The sequence below is a fragment of the Pipistrellus hanaki genome, assembly GCF_964339955.1.
Source record: "Pipistrellus hanaki genome assembly, chromosome: 6".
In the NCBI taxonomy this organism is placed as follows: Eukaryota; Metazoa; Chordata; class Mammalia; order Chiroptera; family Vespertilionidae; genus Pipistrellus; species Pipistrellus hanaki.
The window spans coordinates 23524070-23537683 of record NC_140508.1 but is presented as its reverse complement, the minus strand read 5'-3'; the positions used below and the strand labels follow the sequence as shown (position 1 = coordinate 23537683).

General features: G+C 37.2%; 1 protein-coding gene across 4 annotated transcripts in view; it reads right to left on the bottom strand.

Annotated features, from left to right (window-relative positions):
* The window catches only part of TASP1 (taspase 1), a 244006-nt gene that overhangs the window by 128284 nt on the left and 102108 nt on the right, over nt 1-13614 (bottom strand). For all 4 annotated transcript variants that reach the window (XM_084887646.1, XM_084887647.1, XM_084887644.1 and 1 more), the window contains exon 9: nt 351-470. In XM_084887646.1, the coding sequence (XP_084743772.1) occupies nt 351-470 (120 nt within the window). The remainder of the gene's footprint in view (nt 1-350; nt 471-13614) is intronic.

Genomic DNA, 13614 nt, shown 5'->3' with positions numbered 1-13614 from the left:
CCTCCTGCTCCTCCTGCTGCCCTGCCCTCCTGTAGCTCCCTTCTCTCCCCCCCCCCTCGTCTCCTCTACTCCCACCTCATAGCTTGCTGCCCTACCCCCTCCTGTAGCTCTCTGCCCACTTGTAGCCAGCCAGTAGCTCACTGCCCCACCCTCCTGCTGATCTGTGATCCGGTCATTATGTGGTTGGTCGGTGTAAAGACATTTGTATATTACATCTTTATTATATACGATAAATGTTAAAGAACAATATTTTTTTTCTAAAGAAAAAAGATCTCTACAGTTTAAAATCTGTGAGTTAGAAAATGGCATATTTTACCTTGTAAAGCTAGTTTAAAAACCCAATGACTCACCTGTCCAACTCTCCCTGGATGTTTCAAAGCCAAGCCTCCACTGGAGACAGCAGCAGCAACGTTCCCTTCGTGATCCACAACCACAGCGCCCACTGTGTCCAAAGTGCCCGAGTCGTTCTCCTGCAGAACAAAGGGGCATTCATAAGCATGGTGTGTGACACTGTGATATGACTACATAATAATTTCTAGTAAAATCGTGACATAAAACCTGAGCTAATCCTTAAGTGAAACATTTAGCAATCTCCTAAAGTGATCAATTATCAAGTTGCCATTTAAATTCTGTTCAAGCCGAACCAGTTTGGCTCAGTGGATAGAGCGTCGGCTTGCAGACTGGAAGGTCCCAAGTTCGATTCCGGTCAAGGGCATGTACGTTGGCTGTGGGCACATCCCCAGTAGGGAGTGTGCAGGAGGCGGCTGATCGATGATTCTCTCTCATTGATGTTTCTAACTCTCTATCCCTCTCTCTTCCTCTCTGTAAAAAATCAATAAAATATATTTAAAAAAATAAAAAATAAAAATAAAAATAAATTCTGTTCAAGACAATATGTTTTATCCACTGAAAAATCCTAAACAAAAGCTTTTTTTTCTCATAATAAGTCTAACATGCCTTTCTAAGGGAGGGAAATTTTTTTAATATGATTTATCATATAACACAGTGCCTTCCTAGTCTCAAGAATTAAGTTCATAATTGAGATTTTGCAGAGGAAACGATCTGTGGCATAAGTGAAATGCCATTATTAGTATTTTGAAATTATATACAAATTTCTAAAAGTAAAAGAGTTAGCATAGTAAATATAAAGAATGGTATTTAAAATCTCAAAGTATGCTATATTGTGCCATAATTTTCTTTTCTAGTTCCTTGCCTGTGAGAAACTTTATGGCAAGGCCCCATCTCTGCTCTAGCAATAAGCTTGCCAATTGCATGTCAGAAAAATGTATGTTCTTGGGAGGCATTTTTGTGTTTCTGTGTCTTGTCCCAAGTCCCATATGCTTAAAGGCATTGCACATGTAGTGACTAAAGCCAGCTCACTTCCTATCTTGAAGATTTCTGGGTCACCTGTGCAAGAAAAACTGTATTACAGGATAAAAATCAGAATGGAGGCAGGTAAAGATATCATGAAAAAAATGTATTTTTCTATATTAATAGAAGTCTTGGTGGTGTTCTTAACACTAGGACATTGGTTTCCAAGTGTGTGCTGGAACCTAAGACCTCTATCCTCATCCCCAACCCCAAATATACATGAAAGAGCTCAACATAGGCAGGTTCAACAAGAACAGCCCCTCCGCCCGTGTGGCTTATGCTCACACTCCTGAGCAAAGCTTCATTTGTACAGAGGGACCCCTCGCTAAGAAGTTTTGAAATAAAATCCCCAGAAAAGTCAATGAGCTCCTACAGCCATCTCAGAAGTTGAGCAAAATTGAAGGGAGTTTTGAAATAACTAAAGCAAAAGACTTTTCCTCAAAGCAAACTGAAAAATTTAGAAACAGAGTATGCCACAACAAATATTACATTAAGTCTATTAGGAGAAGGTACATCTAGGCATTTGCATTTCTTTGGTTCTTGTTCGGAATTCTACTTCCCCTTAAATCCACTGATATAACAGTACATACCTTGATGAAAAAGGCATAACTGACTGAAATGAATTACTACTCTCCCTTCACAGGTGGAAGAAGCCTTGCCAATGGGTCCACAAGGCCATATCCCAGATACCATGGTTCTGCTGGTGACAGGTTGCCTGACTTTCTAGGACAGTTCCCTATCCTGATTGTAAACTCTCTGAGGAAAGATTAGATCCACTCTGTTTCATTTTGCACATGGCAGACATTCAGGACATATTTATGCATTAATCAGGATGGAATAAAGTATGTCTGCATCCCTGACATCACAAAACAAGCCTAGCAAGTGATGGTATGCGCTATGCCATTCTAATGCCTGGGTCACAGTCTTCCATCTCCTTTTCTCAAGACTCAATTTCATTCAAATTCAGAGGATACCACTTCTTAGGGAAAGACTTAACAATAGCCAGGGTTGCTCACTTGGTATGGATGAAATCAAGTTTATCTTTTTTGGTGAATAAGATGAAAGTATCAAAGTGAATGAGTAACCTTAAAGAGAAATGTACTTTCAACTTATGTTTCATTATTCTAAGAAATAACTCTAAATCTTTATATTCCTGCAACCTCAGATAAGAAATTTTGGCTTCTTGTCCAGACACCAAGTCTTATGTTGTCTACAGGAAGACCTTTCACACTGTAATGTGCCCAAATGGATACAAACCACCTGGAGAATCTGTTTAAATGCAGATTCTGATGGAAGAATCTAGGAATGGTCCAGACTGTACATCTAACCACCTCCCAGTAATGCTGCTGTTGCTGGTCCATGAACCCTACCCTGAGAAGCAGGTGTGATGGCATCATACTGGATCATTATCACCCAAATACCTGTTCCACTCATTCTGAGGCAAATAATTTCATAGGCACAAAGCTGCTGAATGGGAAGCTTAAACCACCTAAGACTAACATATGTCAGCATAAAAGATTTAAACTCCACCTTGTTCAACTCTCAATTGGCAGTGTATCATCATGATCACACCGCCATGAAAATATTACAAAGTATTTTTTTAATTTCTTTATTGATTACAGTGTTACATATGTGTCTTTATTCCCCCATTACCCCCCTTCCCTCCCCCTCATGCCCTCATCCCCACCCCCACTCCCCCATTGTCTGTGTCCATTGCTAACTAGGCTTATATGCATGCATAAAGTCCTTTGGTTGATCTCTCCCCCTTAACTCCACCCTCCCCTACCTTTCCTATGAGGTTTAATGGTCTGATCAATGTTTCTCTCTCTCTGGATCTGTTTTTGTTCATCAATTTATATTGATCATTATATTCCATAAATGAGTAAGATCATGTGATATTTATCTTTTTCTGGCTGGCTTATTTCACTTAGCATAATGCTCTTCAGTTCCATCCATGCTGTTGCAATGATAAGAATTCCTTCTTTTTTACCGAAGCATAGTATTCCATTGTGTAGATGTACCACAGTTCTTTAATACACTCATCTGCTGAAGGGCACTTAGGCTGTTTCTAAATCTTAGCTATTGTAAATTGTGCTGCTATGAACATAGGGGTGAATATGTCCTTTCTAAATGGTGTTTCTAGTTTCTTGAAAAGTATTTTAAATTAATAATCTTATATGTGTGGGTTTTTTTAAGAAATGGACAGCTTTCATACAAATAGACACTATAAAATAATTCTGCTCATTGACAACAAAAAATGTTAAGAAACAGCATTTTTTTCATTTTTTCCCCATTGTACTTGTTTTCTCTTTTACTTGTTTCTGTTCTAATTTTTTAATTTAATTTTATTTTACAGTTGATAGTATCCTTTATTAGTTCATTTTTTATTAACTGAGACTGCTGACCCTATCCAAGCATTCTATAAAACAAAAATGTTACTGCAGGGACACATAACATCTACACTGTGATATACACTATCTGTTAAACAATTCTCTTTGCATTTCAATTAGGATAGCATGCACTATGAGAACACATATGCCTAATCAAACTACTGTTGAAAGATTCAAAAGGATTATACATAGATAGATTTACTGTAACTTGGTTTTTTAAAAATGAAAGACCAAGCAAAAAAATAGGGAATACTGTTCTAAATTAAGCTAAATATTCCCAAGGGCTTACAACACCTGCAAAAATCAGGATTGCTCCATAAATATTCAAGAATTGGTTCACAGATTTCACATACTGAAAAGCAAATTTAAAGATGATGAAGTAATATTTAAGCATTTTTATGAAGTGCAGATACTGTGAGTGAAAGACAAACATTGGTATTTTGGCCCTAATAATTTCACACTTGTTTATATAGAAATGAAATTGTAGAAAGTTTAAAAAACACACAATGACTGTTACTATATAGAACTACTATTATGCTCTTACACTCCATAAATACTTAAAAGCATATGCACCACACAGATATACATGTACCTATTGTCCTTGACTAAAACACACTATTTGCATTACTTCCTTGACAAAATTATGACTAAAAACAACTATAAAAACTATGGTTCCCTTAGAATAAATATATGTATGTAAAGTTAGAATAGAGAGTACATGTGTCAAGGAAAATGTTGAAATAAGGCTTTCTTGAAGTAACTAATAAACTAGTAATCACTGTTGGGCTTAATGTCAAAAGATTTATTTTTCTCTGCTCCAAATTGGAAATGACTATTACACAGTTATGGTAAGAATTAGATTAAATAACACATGTAAACTAGTTGAAAGGCGGGGGGAAATCCCTTAAAACAAAGTTCAAATATTTCCCACCAGAAAATTAAGCCTCTAACCTTCACTCTAATTCTGAAATTAGGCAAAAGACACTATCTGCTACTTACTTGTTTTTTCTTCATTAACTTGTTTTTTCTTCTATACAGAATTATTCAATATCAAATAGCTAAAATCAAGGATAATCTCAGTCCTAATGGTGTGGCTCAGTCGACCTATAAATCAGGAGGTCACTGTTCAATTCCCAGTCAGGGCACATGCCCCAGTTGTAGGCTTGGTCCTCAATACAGGGCATGCAGGAGGCAGCTGATCAATGATTCTTATTATTGATGTTTCTATCTCTCTCTTCCTCTCCATTCCTCTCTGAACTAAATAGAAATATATTTTTAAAAGAATAATTGCAAATATATAAGTGCATCCTAAAACTGGGGTAAGGTGGAGTGATCTTAATAAAATAAGCATGAAATACCTTTTTTGAAAATATACCAAAACTTTCTAATATACCTTTGTTAGGTTTGTGGGCAACATTAAGTTTGTGTGAGCATCCACTTAAGAAAAGCAGATGACTAATGCTCTCCATGACAGCACAGCAATGTCAACATAAAGTTTTACCATCTTTGAATATCCTAAACATGGAATAATAGCTCTGGCTACAGGAGACCCAGATCTGGCTCCTTGTCTACCTCCCACAAACCCACAAACCAGCTGCCTTCAGTGGAGCCACTGTGGGGTTAGAGTATAACAGATGCGCATAAATAAAGTATAATTTAGCTAGAAGTCTCTACTTTCATGTATCTGGCTTTGCTGAAACTAAGGAGAAACTGGATATAAGAACACCTAATAACCTTTCTATTTTCTCTTTAGAAAATCAGTTTTCTATGGCTGAAGGTTCTGTCAGTGGCTGCCAGCCTGGGCCAGCATGGCGGCATTCTTGAATAGCTCTCAAGGAATTCCAGCTAAGCTCACAAGGTGCCAGAGACACACGGAGAAACTGACTTGTGCAGCTTCAGGGCGAGGGTCATCCTCTTACATGATCAACAAGCAACACATTTCCTGTGTTAAGCCTTCCCTCTACAGAGCAAAATCTTAATCTGCTTTAGCCTGCTGAATTCTACTAGCTCTACACTGGTGATGCCCTGAGACCCTATGCCACTGCAAAGGCCCCAGGCAGGTGGCAGCTGGCCTCAATGTACCTGAGACTTTAGCTGAGTGGCCCCTGACCAAGCACAAGTACTGAATTTGAAACTGAATTAACTTGGTGAACACCACTCACCACTCTCTGAGAACCTACCACATATAACTCAAGTACTGCCCAAGACACTTTCAGTGAGCCTAAGGGAAGGCTGGCAGGTGACAGCAAATCGCAGGGTGCCTTGGGCCATTTGCTGATCTGTGCCAGACCCAGTACTGGTGGCAGCAGACCTCGAATCCAGCTTGGCCCCTCCAATGTGCATCCAAGCTCAGTAGAGGCAGATACCAACTATGGATCACTTTGTAGCTCCTAACAGGTAGCCTAGGACTGGTCACAGGCTGTGTCGACATTCACCTGTACCAGAGTCCCTCCCAAAAGGCCCAGAACCAGCACACCCAAGGGCTGGCTTCAGACCACAAAAGGGCACCACCCAATTAGCTCCACAAGCAGCACACCAAAGGAATACTTCAGCAGGCACCACACCATGCTAGGGAGAATTTTTTTTTTCCCCCCCATGGAATCAGCTCCCATACAGCAGCTCTTACACTGTAGTCATGACCAAACCTCATAGCCATCCAGCCTGAGGGTCAACTCCCCCCGACATGGAAACAGAAATCAAGGCTCAATATAACAGAGGGGCTCACATAACCCACACAAAGGACACATCTGGAGCACCCACCTCAGGTGATCAGGAAGACTGCACCACTGGGCCCCACAGGACAACTACTATATAATGAACTACCTAAAATACAGAAACAAACGCAGAGAGGCAGCCCAAATGGGGAGAGAAAGAAGCATGACCCAAATGGAAGAACCAAAAAAAATCTCCAAGAAAAAAACACTAAATGAAATGAAGGAAAGCAATCGACCAGATACATAGTTCAAAACAATGGTTATAAGGGGGCCTAAGGAACTTAGGAGAAGAATAGATGCACGCAGTGAGAGCTTCAACAACAACAAAAAAGGGCAGAAATGAAGAACAGAATAATGGAAACGAAGAATACATTGGAAGGAATCAAAGAGATTAGATACAGATTGAAAGATAAAATAATAGAAAATACCCAATCAGAGCAACAATAAGAAGAAAAAAAATTTTTAATGAAGATAGTTTAAGGAACTTCTGGAAAAATATCAAGCATCACAACATCCATGCCACTGGGGTACCGGTAGGAGAAGAGAAAGAGCAAGGGATTGAGGACTTATTTGAAGAAATAATGACTAAAAGCTTCCCTAACCTGGTGAAGGAAAAACACATACAAATACAGGAAGCGCAGATCTGAAAAAAGATGAGCTTAAAGAGGTCCACACCAAGATGCATCATAATTAAAATGGAAAAGATGAAAAAGACAAAGAGAGAAGCTTAAAAGAAGCAAGAGAAAGATAGTTAACTAACAGCTTCTCCCATAAGACTTTCAGCTGATTTCTCAACAGAAATATATCAGACCATATCAAGTTGGCATAAAATATTCAAAGTAATGAAAAACAAGGACCTACAAATAACTACATAACTACTATAATCACTTTAAAAGTAAATGTCTTAAATGTTCTAAACAAAAGATATAGAGTTGTTGAATGGATTAAAAAGAAAAAACAAGACCCATATACATGCTGTCTACAAGAAAGAAACCCACTTCAGATTGAACTGAAAGTAAAGCAATGGAAAATGACATTTCATATAATAGAAATACTTAAAAAGTTGGGTAGCAATATTTATATCAGACAAAATAGACTTTAAAGCAAAGGCTATACAAAGAGGCAAAGAAGGCCAATAATAAAGGATCACTATAACAATAGGAGAAAACCCTTGTCAATATTTGTGCACCCAACAAAGAACACCTAAATATAAAAAGTAAATATAGATGGGTATAAGGAAGAGATTGAAGAGTAATACAGCCATCGTATGGGATTTTTTAAAAACCACTGACAACACTGGATAGATATTCCAGACAGAAAAAAACAGGGAAACAGTCGCCTTCAATGACACATTAGAGCAGATGGATTTGATTAATATTTTTAAATCATTTCACTCCAAAGCAGCAGAATACATTATTTTCAAGTGCACATGAAACATTTTCCAAGACAGACCACATGTCAGGCAACAAAACAAGTATCATCAAATTTAAGAAGTTTGAAATCATATTAAGCACTGGTGATGCCCTGAGATCCCATGCCACATGTCATCTCTGACCACCAATGATATGAAACTAGAAATCAATTATAAGAAAAACAACTAAGAAACTAAAAAAACACCCAAACACATGGAAGTTAATAACATGTTACTACACAATGGCTTGATTAGCAACGAGGTCAAGGAAGAAATCAAAAGATACCTGAGGCAAATGAAAATGAAAACACAACCTAAAATCTATGGGAAACAGCAAAAGCAGTCCTTAAAGGGAAATTCATAGCAGTAAACAAGAAATTCTCAAATAAACAACTTAACCTTACACTTAAAAGAACTAAAGAAAAACATCAACAAAAACATGAATAGAAGGAAAGAAGTAATAAAGATCAAAGAAGAAATTTAAAAAAAATTGTCTTAAAAAAAAAAATCAATAGAACCCAGAGCTGGTTCTTTAAAAAGATAAACAAGATTGGTAAACCTTTAACCATATTCAATGAGAAAAAAAGAAAGAGCACTCAAATAAATAAAATCATAAATGAAAGGGGAGAAGTGACCACAAACACCACAGAAATATAAAGGATTATAAGAAAACACTATGAATTAACACCCAGGAATCTATGACTCTTTCATACACCAATAATGAACTTACAGAAAGAGAAACTAAAAAAACAACCCCATTTACCATTGCAACAAAAAAATTAAGATACCTAGGAGGTAAACTTACTAAGGAGGTAAAAGACTTATACTCGGAAAACTACAGGACTTTAAAAAAAAAAAAAAAAGAGAGAGAGAGAGAGAGAGAGAGAGAGATAGAGGAAGACATAAACAAGTGAAAGAATAGATTGTGTTCATTGATTAGTAGAATCAACATCATTAAAATGTCTATACTACCCAAAGTAATCTATAGATTCAATGCAATACTCATTAAAATACCAATGCTATATTTCACAGACCTAGAACAAACTCTCCAAAAATTCATATGGAATAAAAATAAAATAAAAAGCCACAGCAATCCTGAGAAAGAAGAACATAATAGGAGGGGTCTCAATACCAGATATCAGACTATATTACAAAGCCACTGTTCTCAAAACTGCCTGGTAATGGTATTGGCACAAGAACAGACCAGAGAACCCAGAAATCTTCCTAAGCCATTATGCTCAATTAATATTTGACAAAGGAGGCAAGAGCATACAATGGACTCAAGATAGTCTCTTCAATAAATATTTTTGGGAAAATTGGACAGACAAATGCAAAAAAAATGAAACTAAACCACCAACTTACATCATACACAAAAATAAACTCAAAATAGATAAAGGACTTAAACATAAGACTAGAAACCATAAAAATACTAAAGGAATCCACATATGCCAAAGCAATATCTTTACTGATACAGTTCTTAGGGCAATGGAAACTAAGGAGAAAATACTAGTAAACAAATGGGACTATATCAAAATAAAAAGCTTCTGCACAGCAAAAGAAACCATCAACAAAATAACAAGAAAGCCCACTGCATGGGAGGACATATTTGTCAATGTTATCACCCGATAAGGGTTTAATCTCCAACATTTACAGTGAACTCATACAATTTAACAAAAGAAAGATAAACAATCCAATCAAACAATGTGCAAAGGACCTAAAGTGGGAAAATTGAACAGTGTCTATTGACACTTTTCCAAAAAGGATATACGGAAGGCCAAGAGACATATTAAAACGTGCTGAAAGTCACTAATTATCCAAGAGATGCAAATCAAAATTACAATGAGGTACCATCTCACACCTGTCAGAATGGCTATCATCCACAAATCAACAAACAAGTGCTGGTGAGGATATGAAGAAAAAGAAGTCCTTGTGCACTGCTGGTGGGAATGCAGACTGGTGCAGTCACTGTGGAAAACAGTATGGAGTTTCCCCAAAAAATTTAAAAATGGCCCAGTAATTCCACTTCTAGAAATATATCCCAAGAAATCAGAAACACCAATCATAAAGGATATACGCACCCCCTACATTCATAGCAGCACAACTTACCATAGCTAAGATTTGGAAACAGCCTAAATGCCCATCAGCAGATGAGTGGATTAAAAAACCGTGGAACATTTACACAATGGAATACTATGTTGCTGAAAAAAGAAGGAATTCTTATCATTCACAACAGCATGGATTGACATAGAGAGCATTATGCTAAGCAAAATAAGCCAGTCAGAGAAAGATAAATATCACATGATTTCACTCATTTGTGGAATAAAATAAGCAACATAAACTGATGAATAAAAATAAATCCAGAAACAGAGAAGCATCAAACAGACTGTCCCACGTTCATGGCAGCAATTAGGATATCTGACTGATGGCTTAGTATCAGTCAGACATCCCCCAAGGGATCTTGGACTGTGAGAGGGCAAAGGCCAGGCTGAGAGGGACACACACCCCTGTGCACAAATTTTGTGCAGCAGGCCTCTAGTTTAATACACTAAACCATAACAAATTTCAAGAAATAATATGAAACAGAATATACCCTCTGACTATAACACAGTTAAGTTAGGAGTCAAAAATAAATAACATTTGGAAATTAACACAGAAAAAAAATTTTCTAAATAATTTATGGATCCAAATGAGTAATCTAAATAGAAGCAAAAATACTTAATGAATTATCATAAAAATATTACATTTATATACTTGTGGGATACAGTAAACATGGTACTTACAGGAAAATTTTACCCAAAATGTTGACCAAAAAAAAAGTAGGATAAATGTCCAACTAAAGAAGTTAGAGAATAAGATCAGCACAAAGAGAAAGGAGAAAACAGATATAATAAAAATTCATAGAGAGAGATAAACATTAAATAAGGAACAAAATTGGTTCTGTGAAAAACTACTCATTGAATGGATGTGTCCCTCTGATTATTTTATATTCAGGTATCTCCCTTACATGCTTTAGCACATCACCCCTAAATACGTTCTTTCCCAAAAGTATGTCCTTAAACAACTGCTGTGAAATCCAGACTAATTTCTCACAATATGGGAATGATCTTTATTTCAGGAGGCTTTGCAAGCCCTTTGGTCTACTGTTCAAAATAAACTTTCAAGGCTCTTATCACCAAACCTCTCACTTTATCTATGAAGAAATTATGTCTTGATACTGGTCACACAGTCCTCCATTCAATGTTACTTTTGATAACACTTCTCTACTGCCTTCCCATCCTTGTAGGTCATCTGGCATCAGATCACATTCTTCTCGTTTATGAGTAACCAATTCAGTTTCTTCAACTCTAAATCGCTTTCTGAAAAACTCTAAATAAGTAATACCCATACTATACTTCAGCTTTAACTTTGCATTTTCCACTGGTCATCCTACACTTTCTTAAACTCAGTCATCACCATCTGGGAAATGTGTTCAAGGGAGAAGGAAGGAATCAAGATTATTGGGGAGTTTCACTTCACAGGCGCGCTTATATCATAGAGCTTCAATGACAGAGATAGCACGACATGCTACCAGCACACTCACTAATAGGCTATGAACTTCATTACCTGGGCAGATTAAAAAACATACAAGCGTGAGCTAAGACCTTACTAATTAAATAGACAGCAATAAAGTCTCTTTAATAAGAGCAGACAACCTTTTTCAATTTAGTTGTCCAATTTGGCTCTTTTCACGAACACCTGGTCATGGTCTGGACCTCTGGTCTTTCTTTCATTTGGGGGCATACATTTACCTTCTTTGGATAAAATTACATTTTTTCTTTTAAATACCAGAGCTCCACTGGCCTTTGAACTGAGTCTTAAAGCAGTGGGGAATAACAGATAAAGGACTAAAAGGTAACTGGGACAATCTGGAGTCTATTCCTGCCATGAAACACCATGACAATTGAAATGAGTCATTTCACCTGGATTTAAATTCCATCCTCTCCCAGAGTGAAGAACAAACATTTGACACTGACTTTAATAACACAGTAATAAGGTGTTTTATTTTATGTAATTTTAAAGTACAGCAGTATCTATTTGACTACACAATTCAGAGTATATTCACAAAAATAAATTATTTCAAAATCATAAAGATATTAACTACTAAAGATAAGCACATTAAAAAGAAAAAAAAAATACCCAAATGTTTTTTCTCCTTTTATTCCTCAATTGCTAAAAATCTTACTTGAGTCGTGGCTACTGTGGCTCAGCTGGTTCTCCCATACACTGAAGGGTCGCAGGTTCCATTCCCAGTCAGGGCACATACCTGGACTGCAGGTTCAATCAAGGCCCAGTTGGGGTGCACAACAGGAGTCAGCTGATCACATCAGTGTTTCTCCGTCTGGTTCTCTCTCTCTTTTCTCTCTCTCTTCCCTAAAATTAATAAAACATATCCTCTAATGAGGATAAAAAATTAAATTTAAAAAATATCAAAAATTACAAAGAGGAGAAAAGCTAAGTATATTCTAAAATATAAATGTAATCTAAATTAATTATAAAAGCACTATATCTTATAAATTCTAATGCCATTTAAATTAACCTCAAAGACTACCAACATTCAAAAGTATGTATTTAATGCTACTAGCCACAAGGACAGGCCCCATGCATACATATTTCAAAACAGTCCCCTAATTTGTCCTAAGTACAGTTAGCATGAATAAAAGTAGACAGACATTCAGCTACTCCAGACAACAGCCTCACATCCCTGATCGGTAGCCCTGTGATCCATAGCTCCTCAGGCTATGGACTTAATTCCTGTGGCCTATTTTACTTTGCTAAATTCGGTGGACAGTTGAATCATATCAACTGCCATGTCCTCACAAACATACCGAGCTTTCAAAACCAGAGTTCGGCCCGAGCAGCAAAGTATTTTGGTGTTACACATTGTGTTTCTGAACACCTTAGAATGGAGCACACATTGCCAACAGCTCCATCTCCCTAGACTGGCTCACACGTTTAGGCTACCTGCCTGGCCCCCATGAGCATTTGAGTTTGAAACCACTGTCCTGCAGAAACTCTGTAATGTAACAAGCTTATCCACTCCCAGATTCCTAAGCCTAGCACTTTCTCTCCATCTAGATAGCAACTCTTACTTTTATTCAGGACTCAGCTTAAATTCCACCTCTCCCATAAAGCCTAGCATGAGAAACTTAGCAAGCTTGAAATGAGTTCTCCATCCTGCTCATTCCTGTAGCTCTCATAGATGGTTTCATTATTCTAGTGCATATCAAGTGGAACGATTTCCCTATACTGTTTAATTCCCTTGGACCAAATGTAATGGTCAGGGCCTAGATGCTGGATGCTCTCTTTACTCCCTAAAACCTACTTTAAAAACCTGCACATGATGAGGATTCAATAAACGTTGCTGGTAATAATGTTCAGGTCAAAGATAAAATAGGTACTAGGAAGAAAAAACAAAAATCCCAAGAGGCCATGACCTCTGGTGCAAAGATCATTCAAAGCCTGTGCACTCCTCAAGGTGACTTGCAAGGTGATTTCTTTATAACCTCAGGGCACACAGATCAATGGAGCAATGAAAATGAAGCAGTGCCTATTCTTTGGGCAAATGACCCCAGAAGAGATGACAAAACTTGTAAAATGAAAATGCTCTCAACAGAGGGGAAAGAGAAAAAAAAAAAAAAGTACAATCACAAGCTTCACAAACTTGTCTTAGCTTATAAGGCAACACCAT